We start from the raw sequence: 16421 nt of genomic DNA, 5'->3' as shown, positions 1-16421 counted from the left end.
GTATGGCCCACCCATATAATTATTAACTCCCTGAGTTGCTGTAAGAGTGACTTTGGTCACAGAATTATAGCGTTTTCTCCTCTGGTAAAGGTGTCAAACAACAGCTGTGATTATGGACGAAAAGACACAGAAGCTCAGCCTGAAGCGGGAACTAGGTCTGGTAGGAGCCGTGTCCCTCATCGGAGGGACCATGATTGGGTCTGGGATCTTCATGTCCCCGCAGACGGTCCTCTCTACCATCGGCAGCCCCGGAGCCAGCCTGGTGGTGTGGGCCTGCTGCGGTTTACTGGTGATACTGGCCTCTTTCTGCTACGCTGAGCTGGGCACTGTCATAAGAGAATCGGGAGGAGAGTACATCTACATCCTCAGGACTTCGGGTCCAGTCGTCGCCTTCATGTTAATCTTTAGCTCTGTGTTGTTTGTGCGACCCGCTGGTGTTGCTGGCATAGCGTTGAGTTTCGCTCAGTATGTTGTGGCTCCTTTCTACATCGACTGCCCCCCTCCAGTGCTGCTGGTGAAGTGCGTGGCCGCAGCTGCGATTATAACGCTGGCCGTTGTGAACTGCCTTAATGTGCGGTTTTCAATGTCAGTCCAAGTGTTTTTTATGGTGGCCAAGGTTCTGGCCCTGGCTGTCATTATAATAGGAGGGGTGGTGATGCTTATCAAAGGTCACACTGAAAACTTTGAAGACTCTTTTGACAACACAAATCTGGGCATCAACCCAATTGGCATTGCTTTCTACCAGGGCCTGTGGTCCTATGACGGCTGGAACAATCTCAATTATGTGACTGAAGAGTTGAAACGTCCAGAGGTAAGTCAGTGGGGATACAAGGTTTCAGTGCAAAGTGTTATTGCACTGGAGGAAATATTGAGTAGGACCCATAAGCAGTCAATGTCGAGCCGACCTTGACACTCCAGCACCAGCTGTCCTCCACACATCACACTAAAAACAAAGTTACAGATGTTTTCTTCACGAGAGAGGAGCTATAGATTATTATTGCTGTGGACTTCAGTTAATGTTTAAACTTGTGTACTGTCTACTCACATGACTTGATAAAGAATACATGATGTAGGGTGGCAGTGAAAGACTAAAGGTGATTGCAAATATATGTTGCAGTCTGATCATGATTATAAAGTAAGAAATTTAAGTTCAGGGATTTGAAAAAGGTTTAATATCTGATTAAAATAGTCTGACTGCACAATACAATACAATAAAAATGCTTATTGATGATAGAAAAAAAAATAAAACTGCATTCCACAATAGAAAGCTTAGCTGAAAAAATCAAAGAGAATAACTATTCACATGCCAACATCATCCTCCGTTCCTGGCTTGGCAATAACTCACTGTGGTAGTGAAGTTTAGAGAGAGCAAGATGACGCAGGCAACCAGCGTGCTGGTGACCCACCTTGACACCAACAAAGGTGTCATCAATTCAGCTGCTGTAGACACACTGATACCCGGTGCTGACAAAATTCATAGCTCCATTAATTGAGTAAAAGTATAGATCAACCTGATCAAATATTTCTCCAGTACTAGTGAAAGTTGTTCAGTCAGATTTTTACTTGAGTTAAAGTGCTGTTTTATTCAAAAGTAGCCTACACATTGTTGCTTTGTTCCACAAAAGAACTGTGTGTTCCTGGTAAAGTTTTTTTTTTAAATTTCCCCAGTGTGTTTGTTTGACCAACCAAGTCGTGGAAATATGTCATGACAGTCATGTTACTGAAGGACACGCTCCAGTTGTTGAGACATAACTGCACATTCTGCACAGTAAACTGTCATCCAGTGCTAATTGTGTCCTGGTCACAAACCAGTGGACGAGTCTTTATTCTTGTAAATAACCTGGAGAGAACAATGCGCATGTGCTTTGTGGACTTGTCTTACAGCTGTGTTCTCAAGGCTGTCGTGTGTGTGCACTGTAGGAGTAGTACCAGGGTCATTGCTACTTGGTGTGTGGCTCAAGCATATTCCCTATGGATGTTGGGCTGTGGCAAAGTTGCATCTTATCACTGGTTCTGTTTGTTTTTGACATGGACAGAATCTCTTGGCACAGCCATGGGGCATCTCAGGAATAGTGATCTCAGGACTGCATCTCTCCTTTTTGCAGGTGATGTAGTTCTCCTGGCTTCACCGGGTCATGATCTCCAGTGCACGCTAGGATAGTTTAGTAGGATAGTTTGCAGTCAGAGTAGGAGGCCATGCTGTTGTGCTGGAAAAGTGCAGGTTGGGAGTGAATTGCTGCCTGAATGGAGTTTAGATATGTATAGGTTTTCTTGCACCTGAGTGAGAATAAGATAGAGATAAACAGGAAAACTGGGAGATCATCAGAAGTGACGCTGGTGTGAACTGTTGTGGTGATGAGGGAGTTGAACCACAAGGTGAAACCCTCAATTTAAATCCTAATTGTCACCTTTGGAGCTGGGCTTTGAGTTGTGACCTAAAGAATCACACAAGACACAAGAGGCCAAAATAAGTTTTGCTTGTTGAGCATGAGGAATTTGGCATCTAGAAGGAGCTTGCAGCTGAACCACTGCTGCTTCTCACTGAGGGAGCCATGTTGAGAGGGTTTGAATAGCAAGTGTCCCAAACCGATAAGAGTAAGGTTACTCCAAAAATGACAGAGGCAATGCTTCATTCTCAAGATTTAAGTTTTGCTTACTTAAGCTATCATCAGGAGCAAATAAATACCGGGTCTGTCAGCTGATTGGGTCAATTAGACTGATGTCACAGGCTAAGACAGAACAAGGCCGGTGACATCATCAGCCTGATGGATGCAGTCAGCTGACACATGAGATATTTGCTGTGGTTTCCTGACACCAAACTGCCTCTGATGATGGTTTTTAAGTAAATCCAGGGGACTGCAACAGTGAGGCTGTCATTCTGTGGAGTAAACTCATACGTGCATTGACTATCAGTGGATCTCTCGATGTCACAAACTTCTCAGGAGAGAATTTAACATGGTGATATAATGTGGTAATTCATTATAAATCTGGTGTTTCACTCGAGCTATAACACACATTTCCTCCCAGCTAACACATCTGCATTACATGGCTGAATTTCAGAAATGAATTAATATAAGAGTAAATAAGATCTCATCCATTTTCTATACACACTTATCTTGCACAAACATCCGATCTCATCTCAGGCTGAGTTAGAGGTAGGAGACATCCTGGACAGGTCGCCAGTCTGTCCCAGGACTAACACATACAGACAAACAAACACATTTACAGGACACATTCACACCACTGGATATTGTTTACCTCTATGTGTTTGGACTGAGGGTCGAACACAGGAGCACCCAGAGCTAACCCACAATAGCACAAGGAGAAGCATGCAAAAATAGATTTAAAATAAATATGCAGTAAATGTATTTTCATTTTGTCAATTTAGAAAAACATAATTATTAATTTGTAGTGCACATGTATGTATTTATTCCCCTACTGCCCATGGCAGGAGGAGCATTATATTTCTTTAAAGGAAACATTGGAGAACATGTCAGGTCAATAGACAGACCAATTAATAGGAGTATGAGAAGTGAAATCGGATAAAACACATTTTCAGTATGTCTTTGCCCTATAATACTTTACAGACAAGCAGAAAAATATTCCTCAATATTCCCATCAGCCAGAACAATAACCTCTAATACGACGAAGCAACAGTATATTTTAAATTAGTTTTCAGGTGATTGTCTATCCAGAGAATTGTTACTGACAAACAACCTCGCCACACCTTGGTTTAGTGGCTGATGTTTCACCTCCTACTGTGGACACAGCCCTGACATTACCCAACAGAGAGCAGTTAATCTGTAGCTAGGTCTACACATGTGCAGTGTCCACTGTGAATGCCTCTAAGGAGACACCAGCTATCAAACAATGGAGAGTGACAACCAGAAGCTCAATCTGAAGAGAGAAGTGGGGATCATAGGAGCTGTGTCATTCATTGCTGGAACCATGATGGGATCTGGGATCTTCATATCCCCCCAGTATGTGCTGTCCACCATTGGCAGCCCTGGAGCCAGCCTTATTGTCTGGGCTTGCTGTGGGTTCATAGCCATGCTGGGGGGGCTCTGCTATGCTGAACTGGGCACAGTCATACCGGAGTCTGGAGGAGAGTATATCTACATGCTGCGGACGGCAGGGAAAGTGGTGGCTTTCATGTTTGTCTTCAGCTTCATCATTGTCATGAGGCCTGCCAGTGCCACAGGAATTGCCCTTAGTTTTGCTGAATATGTTGTGGCCCCGTTTTACGAGGGCTGCATCCCTCCACAGCTGGTGGTGAAGTGTGTGGCTGCAGGAGGAATCATGATGCTGGCCATAGTTAACTGTCTGAGTGTCCGCTTGGCCACCTCCATCCAGGTGATGTCCATGGTAGTCAAAGTGCTGGCAATGGCAGTGATCGCACTCGGAGGTGTTGTGATGCTTTTCCAGGGCAACACGCAGAACTTTGATAATTCCTTTGATGGGACGAATGTTGGTGTCAGCTCCATTGGTATTGCTTTCTATCAGGGCTTGTGGTCCTATGATGGTTGGAATACTTTGAATTATTTAACTGAAGAGCTGAAACATCCAGAGGTAAGAAAGTTTACTTTTCATCTATTTCATGAAATAACACAATTATACTGTTGGCAAATATCAAATTGTTAGATTATATACTTATGAAAATGTCTATGCAAACTACTAAGACTTCAGATCTACGATCAAGATTAGAGTAAACTGGGGTAAGACACCCCCATAAGAACAATGTCTATTTTCTTTTAAATTATATATATCTTGAATATCAATATAATACGTACACAAGAATCCTTAAGTCAACACATGTAGAAGGTAATTAAATCATAACAGACTACACTGTGTTGTTATAAAGCTAAATGTAAAATCTTGTGAAGGGGCATCCTCCCCCAGGACCGGGGGAAGATAAAGAAGCCCCTGGGGGGCATCTTGCTTCATGACTCATTTTAATCTATACAAACTTGGCGTTCATGCATTAGATTAACTTTATTTTCAAATTTTGATGTTGGTCTTACTTTAACTGCAACATAAATGTTATATGACACATTCTTTTTAGAAATGTTTGATTATTGCCAACTGATTTCAAATTGATGGGCCTACGACACAGACAGTTAAAAACATTATTTCAGCTTTATTATCATTGATGTTTAAATTACTGACATAAAAATCCTGTTACATACAAAAGCAAGTGAATAATTAAAATGATGTAACATCACCACAGATGCTTAGCCCACACTCACAAAGAATTAAAGCTAGCAAGCTAGTGTTACAGCGAGCTAATATTGTTAGCTATAATATTATTTTCATAAACTCAGCTGTACATTTTTTCTCAAAATCTAAAATTAGCAAGGCTAGACTCTTCAATTCAACGATGCTTAGATCAGCATCCAACTCTCACACTTTCACATATTACAAAAAAAAATGTTTTTGTTTGTTTGTTTTTCAAACTAATGGATCACCTTTCACATGAGACTGATAGCCTATTAACGGTAAATAAAAGTTTGTATATGTATATGTTCATAAAAACAGACAGATGCTTATTTTGTACTGTTGAAATATTAATATTAATTTACCTCAAAACCATTTCTTTGTTTTATTTCTCTCACTAGTAAAAATTTTGATTTACCTTGGTTTATTGTTTATATATTGTTCATCATTGTTTATTGGTCTTGTTGACTCATTCAACAAAGCAAGAAAAAATTCACATTGCCCAGGAACCTCACCTCTCACATAGATCTTTTTTTAAGGCCTGACAGTAAATAACACAATGAGTGAAAGTGCTGCTTGAATAATAGAACCGTTGAATGACACAGGAATGATTATATCCAGATAAGAGATTGCATGATAAGTTCAGATGGGAACTTTGAGTCAAGACCTGGATGTAGACAGATTTACAGCTACAGTCGAGTTAATGTTAAATTCAAGAAGACTACAATAAAGAGTTTTTACTGCCCTGTGATCATCTACATTTTATGATATGTCAAGCTTTTAGTCTCTGTGTGTGTGAATACTTTTTTGTCTGGGTGTCTGCTCTGTAAGGCTGAATTACAACTACGGTGTCTTAACCTTGTGCTCTGTGATCTGTGTGGCCATGGCGGACAAAGAACCTGACGGCCTGAAAATGAAACGGGAAATTGGGTTGATTGGTGGTGTAGCACTGGTTTCAGGAACAATGATCGGCTCCGGTATATTCATGTCCCCACAGTTTGTTCTGGGCTACGTTGGAAGCCCTGGAGCGAGTCTTGTGATCTGGGCTCTTTCAGGAGTTGTAGCTTTGTTTGGAGCGCTGTCCTACACTGAGCTTGGAACAATCATATCTGAATCTGGTGGGGACTTCATCTACATACTGAGGATCTATGGTTCAGGTCCTGCTTTTTTTGCAGCTTTCACTTTTATCTTGGTTGTGAAGCCGTTCAGCATTGCAGCAATGGCAATTAGCATAGCAGAGTATGCTGTAGCACCTTTTTACACAGGCTGCCCTCCTCCACAGCTGGTAGTGAAGTGTGCTGCTGCCGTGACTATACTGGTTGTGGCCATAGCCAATATTTTGAATGTCCGCATCGCTCTGAGAATCCAGGTGGTCTTCTTGGTGGCCAAAGTGCTGACACTGACATTCATAGTAATCGGAGGGTTAGTGGAGCTCATACAGAGCAGCTCTGTCATTGTGGAGAATTTGAAAGTTGAGAATGCATTTAAAGGGACTCAGTACTCTTTGAGCACTTTAGGAATGGCTTTCTATCAAGGACTCTGGTCTTATGCTGGCTGGTACAACCTGAACTATGTCACTGAGGAGCTGGAAAGACCAGAGGTGAGAGTGTGAGAAGATGGATTGTGCATGTGTGTGTGTAAAGGCAATCGAAGAGTGTGATCGTAAAGCACAATGAGGTTGAAGTCTTATCTAAGTGTGACGAAGGTGAGCATTCGCCAGTGTTTTTATCATGTGCATGTGTGCAGTGTATCTTTTATATAAAATACAAGAATAAAGCAACAAGCGGCAGTTGAAATATAACATAATATTATTTGGCAAGAATAGCAGGTCACACAGAAGGTTTCCCATGTCAGATGACGTTATAGTTAATGTTTTTCTTTATTCACATAATTTCTATGGATCTTGGCTGTACTTTTATGTGACCGAAAATTAAAATTGATTATGTAAAAACAAACAATGACTGTAGAGGTTCAAGAGCCAAACTGTTTTATTAACTGATTTTATTCTGCAGTGATGAGATGTGATATCAATGTGACCCTGATTGTGGGAATTTTAGCCTTCATAAAAAATGTGATGTAAATCATTTTCAAGTTAATGACAGTGGTTAATCTTTGTGTTTGATAGGGTTTCTTGTTCATGGCAGCTTGAGCTGAATGCATAAAATTTTTGGTTTTGCTGACTCTTACTGAAAGAGCTTTATAGAGCTTTGAATGATTTGTGGTTGCTTTCCAAAGTAAATGTCTTATACATTTATTATTAATGTAACTGTTGCAAGATAATTGTTGATGCTCAGTGTCTGAGACAGTTTGCTTAGCAGAGCTTTTAGATTAATCTTACCTAATAAAAACAACAACCAATGAGGGTTTGTAGGGCAGTGTGTTTTTTTAAATAGGAAGGTAGGAGGTGACTCAAGGACTGATGGTAAATGCTTATGGTTAAAACATTTACTTCTTAGCTGACAGACCCTGAATAATTTAAGCTTGGTTGTTGATTAATTCTTTGCATTCATCACTGTCATATTCAAGTAAATGCTGCATTATTCAGTCACACTACTTTAATCATTTGCACATCCTCATGCACAATTTCTTCTATACAAGATACTGTGTGAAGGGTTGATACACAGGTGATGCGTTTTGATTATTTTTCCATATGTTTTCAGACCTCTCTGTAATCATGGTTCAACTCTAAATGTTCACAGCACTTATTGCTCTTGGTTGCACTCAGACTTTTTAATAATTTCATTCAACATTGGAGTCTAACTTCTGCCTAAATCCTTATTTAACCTGATTCCAGCATACTGATCAAAACCTAAACATTTTGTCTTTTTTATTCTCAGGTCAATCTCCCTCGGGCAGTGGTGATCGCCATTTCTCTGGTGACCGGCTTGTACTTGCTGGTGAACGTGAGCTACCTGACAGTGATGACCCCCAAAGAGCTCATGTCTTCCAGCGCAGTGGCAGTTACCTGGGGGTAAGGCAGCCCCTGATGATGATGTCACAGACTGTGGTAGATGGGTCTAGATTCATCTAGATTGACTTGTTGTTTTTATCAAACAGGCTTTAATCTGATAAGACTTTTGATTTAGTGTAGTTTAGAAATCCCTAATGACCTTTTAAACAGTGAAAATAAAATCAGAGTAATGTACCCAAGCCCCATGATATACTTTCTATTTGAAGCAGATGTCTACAACTTCCACGTTTTCCCTCAGGAATAAGGTGTTAGGGAGCTGGGGGTGGATCATGTCTGTGGCTGCAGCATTGTCAGCTTTTGGTTCCCTGAACGGGACCTTCTTCAGCGGAGGCCGTGTGTGCTTTGTTGCTGCCAGGGAAGGGCACATGGTGAGAATTTCTTCATGCTATAAAAAATATGTTTGACTGTTGAGTATAAGATTGTTGTGACAGGGTTTTGTTTGTGTGTTTGTTTGTTTGTTTGTTTGTTTGTTTGTTCCGTAGCCAGATATTCTGTCCATGGCTCACGTCCGCAGACTGACTCCATCGCCAGCGCTGATCTTCACCACCATCGTGTCTCTGGTGGTGCTGATCCCTGGAGACTTCCAGAGTATCGTCAACTTCTTCAGGTGAAGGCCGGGTCTGGGTTTTTTTCTTCGTTACTTTAGGAAAAGAAACAGTCTGTTTGTGTTTGTCTGACATTTATCTTTACTGCTGTTGTCAGTTTCACCGCCTGGTTTTTCTACGCCATCACCCTGTCTGGACTCCTCTATCTGAAGATCAAGAAGCCAGAACTCCCCAGGCCATACAGGGTCAGTGTCACACACATTTCTCTCTTTTTTTTAACACTGCATGAGACTCACAGCCTGCTGTCATGCTTGTCTCTACCTCTCTCCACAGGTTCCCATTATACTCCCCATCCTGGTCCTCATTGCAGCAATATTCCTCGTGCTGGCACCGATCATAGACAATCCTCAGATTGAATACCTCTATGTGACTTTATTTATCTTCAGTGGAATCATAATCTACATACCCTTTATCCATTACAAGCTCTGCCCCAGCCTGTTGACCAAGTTAACAGTGTTCCTGCAGCTCTTCCTAGAGGTCGCCCCGGCAGAGAAAAACCTGTGATTTCCACTTCTTATGCATGCGTTTTTTTTTTTAACTACACCTGTTTTTGTTATGACACTCAAACATTGCAGGTTACATTCTTCATACAATAACATAATAACAGTATTACCTCCCATTTCTCTCTTCTGCTTTAACCTTTTATAAGCTAGTGCTGGTAAACGCAAGATGCTTGTAAAAATCTCCAAAAAGCATCAATAATTTTCTTTGAATTTCCTGGTATGTGTTGCCTTTTTGCACAAGTGCACTCAGTATTTATTTTGCTGACTTCTGACTCAAATCAGAGAGAATGTGGGAAAATGTTTCTTAAGTTTGCCTGTGCAACAGATTTCTATTTCAGTTCATTATAAATGTTCATTTGTTAAACACTCCAGATCCATGAAAATGAATCTTGAACAGATTTTATTTACAAGAAAACACCCAGGTCTGTACAGAAAATGTCCAATTAAGTATCAAGTTTTTTTTTCTTGAATGATAATACATTAATTTGGAAGTGAGCGAGAAGCGGTAATCACGACTTCCTGTGTTCTTGTACAAGATGCAAACTCTGAACAGAGTTTCTACTGTTCTCCAAACACTTATAATGAGCCAAAGTGAGAAAAAGCACCACAAGGTAATTGCTGCATTTTTAAGCAGAAAAAGCAGCAGAAAAACGTTCATCACAGAGCATCAAATAAAAAAGAAACAGTTAAACAGTTACTGTTTTAAATATCATGTGTTACAGTTTTAAAGAACAAGATGTGACTTGTGATTTCAATAAAGTTATACATTATCAGCTGTGCTTCAGAGACAGTGCATGAAAAGAAAACAAGGTTTGTATTTTTTAGACATGCTGGTGGAATGACTCCACAGTGTTGGTATGTTGAGTCACCACTTTGGTCCAGTCTGAGATATTTCAAGGATGGATTGCCATGCAAGTTGTACAGACATCCCTGCTTCCCAGAGGATGAATGGAGGTGATCCACTGACTTTTCCCCCTGCACCACCAGCAGACTGACATTTTTTTATTGGATGGTTTGCAATAAAGTTTGGTACACACATTCCTGTCCCCCTGAGGATGAACTGTAAAAACATTGGTGATCCTTTAACATTTCATTGCTTCATCAAGTCAAACTGTTTCTGTCCAATGTTTTATCATGTGATTTTATGTCTTAAAACCTGCAAAGTTAACAACGTTCTCATCAGCCATTGCTGTACTTTGTGGTTATTGTTAATACGTTAAGCTAAGATGGTAAACAAATTAACATTACAGCTGCTAAACATCAGCAGGTGAGCATGTTACTATGCTGATGTTAGCAATTAGCTCACAGTACTGCTGTTCGTTAGTACAGCCTCACAGCCCCGAGCACGGCTGCAGATTCTTAGTCTTGTTTTCCAAAACTGGCTGTCCTCCATTTTTCTCCATATTCAGCCTTGTGCATCACTCACTTTATGTGCAGTATATTTTGCTATTGTCTTAATCCACTGTGAGTGGACACTGGGCTACAAGATAAATAATAATAATATCTTGATGGAGATGACCTTCCTGAAACAAATGCTCCCTGTGAGTCTTAAATACAAAGACACTCATACAAATTGTGTGAATTTAAAAAAAAAAAAGTTTATTAAATAATTGTTATCCACCAAAAGGATAAAGGATAACAACACATGGCCAATTCATAGTGCAATTTCACATGACAAAAGATTGTTCAACACAAAACAGGAAAGGGAAGGACAGGGGGATTGGGTATAATGTAAAGTGTTTGCATCTGCAGACAAAAAAAGTCTGAAATGGAAAATGACAAAGTGTCTCTTGTGTATGTTTAATCTGTTTCTGTGTATGAGGGTCCTTTTGTCAAAATCCATTTGAAGCATTACTCTGCTTCAGTTTTCTTCTCTGTACCGTTTGCACAGCTCTTCTCCCCTGTCCCACTCCCGCCCCCCTGTGACGACTGGTGGTACAGCATGTGAAGCCGCTCCGCGTTCATGTGCGCGTCCTCTGCCCCCTCACAGCACTTCATCCAGGACTGTGGAATGGCCTCGATGCCGTAGTGAGCCCCGGCGATGGCCCCGGCCATGCAGGCGATGGTGTCCGTGTCCCCTCCTAGGGCCAGGCTGTACGCTATTGTCCTCTCCAGGCCGCCGTAGTTCTCCGGAAGGCATTCCCGGGGCTGCAGGCAGTGGAGGACACAGAAGATGGCCGTGGGGACTGAGTGGAGTGCAGCGATGCCATTACCTGGAAGGGAAGACAGGTTCACAGACTGGAAAGATTGAAATGCACGTGGCTATAGGCAACATTTTTACAATATGTTAAAATTCTGCTCTGTTCTCAGCCTAAATCACACAAAGTGACAGAATATAAGAAAGATGATTAAGGAGGGATGGACAACAGGTGAAAAGCTGGATGAGAAGTTCAACAGAAATATACTGAAACAGATACTAACCCAGTTCAGAGATGACCTCCTCTATGCTGACCTTGCTCCTGTCCATCAGGTCTCTAACTCTGTGGAGGCGCTCACAGAATGGCTTGTCTGCTTCCTTCAAGCTGTATAGACACATCATGTTTAACACTTACACTGACTGATGCTGAAAAACAACACCAAACTTCAGATCCAACAGACATCTTAAAGCCTCTACGTCTGCCTCAGCACAGACACACGGAGGCTTTCATCACGTAGTACTCACATTCTGGCATCACTGCGTGTCGCCTCATCGTCCTCCACTTCCTCCATCTCTGTGATTAGCCTGCTAATGAACTGCTGAGGTAAGTCTAGCGCCCCCTGCAGGGAGAGGTGCACAGCCAACGCCTGCAGCACTGCTCCGTTATAACCCAGAGAGCAGGAGTGGGTCAGCATGGCGCCCAGGCGAGCAAACTGGACAGGAAAGAAAACGAGAGAGAAATCAGACCAACTCATCTTCCAGGCAACTTGGTGTGTTTCATTGCGAGTCATAATTTAGAGGAAATCTGAAGGTAAACATGTGGTTTACGGATAAATACTTTAATAAACACTGTTATTTTGTCCTGTTTTATGCAGAAGTGAAGCTTAGGTTGTCAATCACAGCAGAACCAAAATAAAACCCTTGTTCCTGTGGTAAGGTAACCACAGTGTCACATGTCACAGTCTCTGTGTTATGCAGTGGAAGATTTTAGTGTAATTGTATTTGTATCCTGTCTTCTTACTGTAATGGGGAAATGTAATCCCCACATTCTTGTTTGCTATAGTATAAGAGACTGGGTGGTTCTCATTTCGAGGCGCTCACTTTGTGGGGACCATTGATCTCTGTATAAGTGCTGAGCCACAAACCACAAACCACAAAGACAGGTCTGAGTCTTCATCTTTCTCTAAGAGTTGCACGTTATATATTAACACTGTTATGTACATGAGCTGACTGGGAGCGAGAAAACATGATCTGCTTTGTACTTTATTTATTTGAGAACTGATTTATGAAAAGAACTATCAGACTATTTACTTGATTTGGATCCTCTTTCAAATTGACTTGAGTAGGATTTGATATATGATTATGTAATTATAGGTAGGATCTGAGATGAAATGTATACTTACCTTTAAAGCTATCATTAAAGCAACATGAAACTCATGCATTATTTTTTAAATTTCATGAAGTGAATTGGTGCTGGAGCTGATAAATGCTTTCTGACATGACCTTATGTGTAGATTTAATAATTTACTTGAGACTTGTGAGTCAAGTGTCCAATTAGGACAGTAAAAGTAAACTTGGTCACACCTCTGGTTTACTGTGTCACAGCAGCCGACATGTAACAACAAACAAATACACGTTCTCAAACAATTTAACATACTTACCAACCCCTGTAACAACACTAGGTGTCTCCTGATACCTCTTTGTGTAGCGTGGTTGTTAAGTAGTAGTCATTATTTATGCACCTGGAGATTGGCTGTCAGGAGGTTTGTAGAGCTGTCCACTAAAAGTCGATGCATCAGTCAATAAGACCCTGAGTCGACTCGAATTACCAAACCATAAAACTAACTGTGATGGGAGAAGAGACGAATGGTGGAAACAGAGGGCAGTACAACGCTAGACAGCACAAGGCAGGGCAGTGCGACTCATTTCTGTTGGCTGCTCCAACACTCTCAGTTTCACTGCTGTCAGCACCAGGCTGTAAAAACACCAACTTTTACTTCCTCTGATTGTGTTGAAATCTGATGTATTCGCATCCCAGATAATTGACAAAGACATTAAAACTAGAGTTTTTAGGGTAAAACATGAGAGTCATGTACAGGGGTATCATGTGGGGCGGCTGAAGCTGAACTGAACTGAACTGACACTACAGAAGAAGAGGAGTCAGTGATATATTCCTCCTATTTGTAGATAATGAAAAAACAACTCCAGTAATAATGTTAACTGTTTATAAAAATACAGATAAGAAAAAGCATGAACCAGCAAAGAAAAAGTATTAATATATATCGACAATGACTCCCTAGGAACCAGCACAATGGAGTGCATGACTTATAGTATTAATGAAATGATAAAATATTCTTAAGACATCTTGTGTCATGTATGTCATTTATAACGTGCTTTGAGTCCACAAAGACACCCTCTGCTCACCCTTTTAACATCATCCAGGTCAGGGAAAGCCAGTGCGAAGGGAGCCGCCCTCATGGCCCCCCCATTCCCAAAGGAGCCCCGACCATTAAACTGGTCCCTGGCTGGCTGGTACACATCACTGAGTTGGGGGGAGGACAGCTTCTTCAGCACCTGGATCACCCCAGAACCATAACCACGACCAGGAGATGCACTGTACTCCTTAGCAAACCTAGAGGGACGAGATACCTGAGCTTCAGTCTGCGTGTTTGTGAATGCTGTCCTCAATTTACTTCACAAACCTTTGATGCACTACAATACATACACACGTCAGCAGTGGCTCTTGTATACCTGCGGGCCATGTCCTGCTCATCAAAACCGGTACGGGTGAGTAGGGACTGGACCACACAACGAGCCATTGCCGTGTCATCACTATATTCAAGAATGCCTATGACACACACACACACATACATGTATATGTATATATATATATATATAAGGTGCATTATACATATCATCTTTACAAGTATTCCAGCGCTGTTCTATAATATAGACTGCAGCTGCAAATTTTGTAGTCCAGAATTAGTGCTTAAATTACTTCTCCAATAAAATAAAAATGAATGTCATTTCTAATTTTGATAATCTACAACGCATGCATTAGTTTAATATCTGGTATCTGAGTAATGGCCGGACTGTAGGCCTATAGCATTCATTTTCCTACTGTGTAAGGCTTCCCAAGCTCTACATCTTGACATGGGTGAAGAGAGCAGGAGGCCGGGGTCAGTGTTTCTGTTACCGTGCATCTGTTCCACGGTTATCAACAGCACCTTACAGTGTGGGGCCGGACTGTTATGAAATCCCATGCTCTCACTAACCGTTTCCTTTAGTCTCATCGTCCAGGCTGTTCAGGTGCTGCAGCACACTCTCCATGGGAACCTCCTCCGCTCCTTCAAACTCTCCGCCGACACAGTCACCGAGCACAGCCGCGACCAGCGCTCCCCTAAACCGGGACAAAGACGCCGGGCCCCCCGCTGCTGCCACCGCTCTCACTGCAGTCATTGCCATTCATCCGCCGGTGAAGAGACTTCAGCCTACACCGAGACAAACACGCCGCTGGTCCGCGGACCAGACTGTGAGACAGGGAGTGGGCGCAGCGTAAGTTACAACAACAACAAATGTTGACTCAACTGCCCCTTTCTACTGCTTCCTGAAAACGTCTAGATGACTGCTTAACCCGGATGAAAGATTCGGGTCGTCCTACATAAAAGTACACATCCATAGATTGGGTTTTCACTAACAGACAGGGTGCATTCTGTTCTAGTTTGTGTATTTCTATGCACTGAAATCTGTTGGATACCGTAGTGGATACTATAAATGCGACCCAACTTTCTGAAAAACGCTCATTATCACCGCGTAGTTGTTAGAGTTTTGATGGGACCTCATTATATACATGTATGTTGTATGTCCACATTTTTGCTTGCTTTTGTTTTAGTTTTTTGGGGTTGTTTTTTGTAGTTTGTTCGATACCCTCGTTTTTACGGTACAGTCGTAGATTTGTTAAGATCGCCTTCTGCTGGACTGGAGTCCTGAAAAGATGAAAACACCTTGCTAATGATTTTGAATTAACTGTGATCTAACTTAAAAAATAACTAATGTAGAATAGTGAGACTGAGGATGACAGGACGCTGTCTTCTCTCCTTGTGGTCCTCTTAATTGTCCTAATGCTGTTTGTCTAAATTGCACAGAACTAATCTAAAAGCATCTGCTGATGTGAACCATGCCCCGCAACAAAGAGCTCTCAGAAGATCTACGATCAAGAATTGTTCGTTTGCATGAAGTTGGAAAGGGTTATAAAGTCATCTCAAAGAGTTTAGATATTCATTAGTGTACAGTCAGAAAAACTGTCCATATACAAAACTATGGATGTGGGCCTAAATGGATACCAGGACTGATGGATCACTGGGAAATGGTAAAGGTGTCAGAGTTTGTGGTACCTCCATCAGTGAAGGGCCACAGGACACAAGTAGCCTACTACACAAGTGGATGGCAAGGTTGCGGCTACTGTGAAACTTAAAGGGAGCAGTGCACCTGATGATTGGCCGACAAAAGATTTGTTGTGATCTCAAAGAGACAGGAGACCACCAGGCCATATATGAAAGACTTTGTTAAGTAAATGACATGTCAAAGACATAAAGATGATATATTGTTTTCATTAAGTAGTGGGGTACTTAAACCAAGTGAGTACAGTAGATGGCTCACCCATGACCATATTTCCTTGGCCATAGCTGGTCAGAGACTGTACTGTCAATGGTGTTTGTGTTTCCTGCTACCTCTCCTGATCTGGTAAAGAAAAACCGTAGACCCACCCATGTGCATACTGGTCGTAAATCTGTCTACCTCCATAAATAACCTCAGGAACCCATAATGTTACCCAAATAAATAAAATACTAGTTAAAAAAAAAATAACGGTGCTAGCAAGCAAATAATATAAATAAACAAATTACTAACAAAGGAAAAAACTATCAAAAATTAGAACAAATAAATATATCAGAAAAAAACAACAAACAAACTAGTAAATAGCTCCTAAAACT

General features: G+C 41.4%; 2 protein-coding genes across 2 annotated transcripts; one reads left to right on the top strand and one right to left on the bottom strand.

Annotated features, from left to right (window-relative positions):
* The first annotated feature begins 112 nt into the window (after nucleotides 1-112).
* On the top strand, nucleotides 113-10802 carry LOC111226069 (b(0,+)-type amino acid transporter 1-like). Its single transcript, XM_022751157.1, has 6 exons — nucleotides 113-811; nucleotides 8052-8185; nucleotides 8424-8553; nucleotides 8668-8792; nucleotides 8888-8975; nucleotides 9064-10802. The coding sequence occupies exons 1-6, from the start codon at nucleotides 113-115 to the stop codon at nucleotides 9292-9294; spliced, it is 1407 nt and encodes a 468-aa protein (XP_022606878.1). The 3' UTR covers nucleotides 9295-10802.
* Nucleotides 10803-10871: 69 nt separating this feature from the next.
* adprhl2 (ADP-ribosylhydrolase like 2) lies at nucleotides 10872-15030 on the bottom strand. Its single transcript, XM_022751158.1, has 6 exons — nucleotides 14706-15030; nucleotides 14182-14278; nucleotides 13855-14062; nucleotides 11956-12143; nucleotides 11715-11815; nucleotides 10872-11506 (listed from the first exon to the last, which is right to left on the bottom strand). The coding sequence occupies exons 1-6, from the start codon at nucleotides 14893-14895 to the stop codon at nucleotides 11145-11147; spliced, it is 1146 nt and encodes a 381-aa protein (XP_022606879.1). The 5' UTR covers nucleotides 14896-15030; the 3' UTR covers nucleotides 10872-11144.
* Between the last annotated feature and the right edge of the window lie 1391 nt (nucleotides 15031-16421).

Source organism: Seriola dumerili, unplaced genomic scaffold (genome assembly GCF_002260705.1).
Source record: "Seriola dumerili isolate Sdu_G_001 unplaced genomic scaffold, Sdu_1.0 BDQW01000149.1, whole genome shotgun sequence".
Classification (NCBI taxonomy): Eukaryota; Metazoa; Chordata; class Actinopteri; order Carangiformes; family Carangidae; genus Seriola; species Seriola dumerili.
This window is presented reverse-complemented; position numbering and strand designations above follow the sequence as displayed.

Bases quoted from the DNA above. Each gene is read 5' to 3' on its own strand.
- LOC111226069 (XM_022751157.1), top strand. From the start codon at position 113: ATGGACGAAAAGACACAGAAGCTCAGCCTGAAGCGGGAACTAGGTCTG. The intron at 8,186-8,423 runs GTAAGGCAGCCC...GTTTTCCCTCAG, and splicing joins GCAGTGGCAGTTACCTGGGG to GAATAAGGTGTTAGGGAGCT. The intron at 8,976-9,063 runs GTCAGTGTCACA...CTCTCTCCACAG, and splicing joins AACTCCCCAGGCCATACAGG to GTTCCCATTATACTCCCCAT.
- adprhl2 (XM_022751158.1), bottom strand. From the start codon at position 14,895: ATGGCAATGACTGCAGTGAGAGCGGTGGCAGCAGCGGGGGGCCCGGCG. The intron at 14,279-14,705 runs GTTAGTGAGAGC...TGTGTGTCATAG, and splicing joins CGATGAGACTAAAGGAAACG to GCATTCTTGAATATAGTGAT. The intron at 11,816-11,955 runs GTGAGTACTACG...GTGTCTATACAG, and splicing joins ACACGCAGTGATGCCAGAAT to CTTGAAGGAAGCAGACAAGC.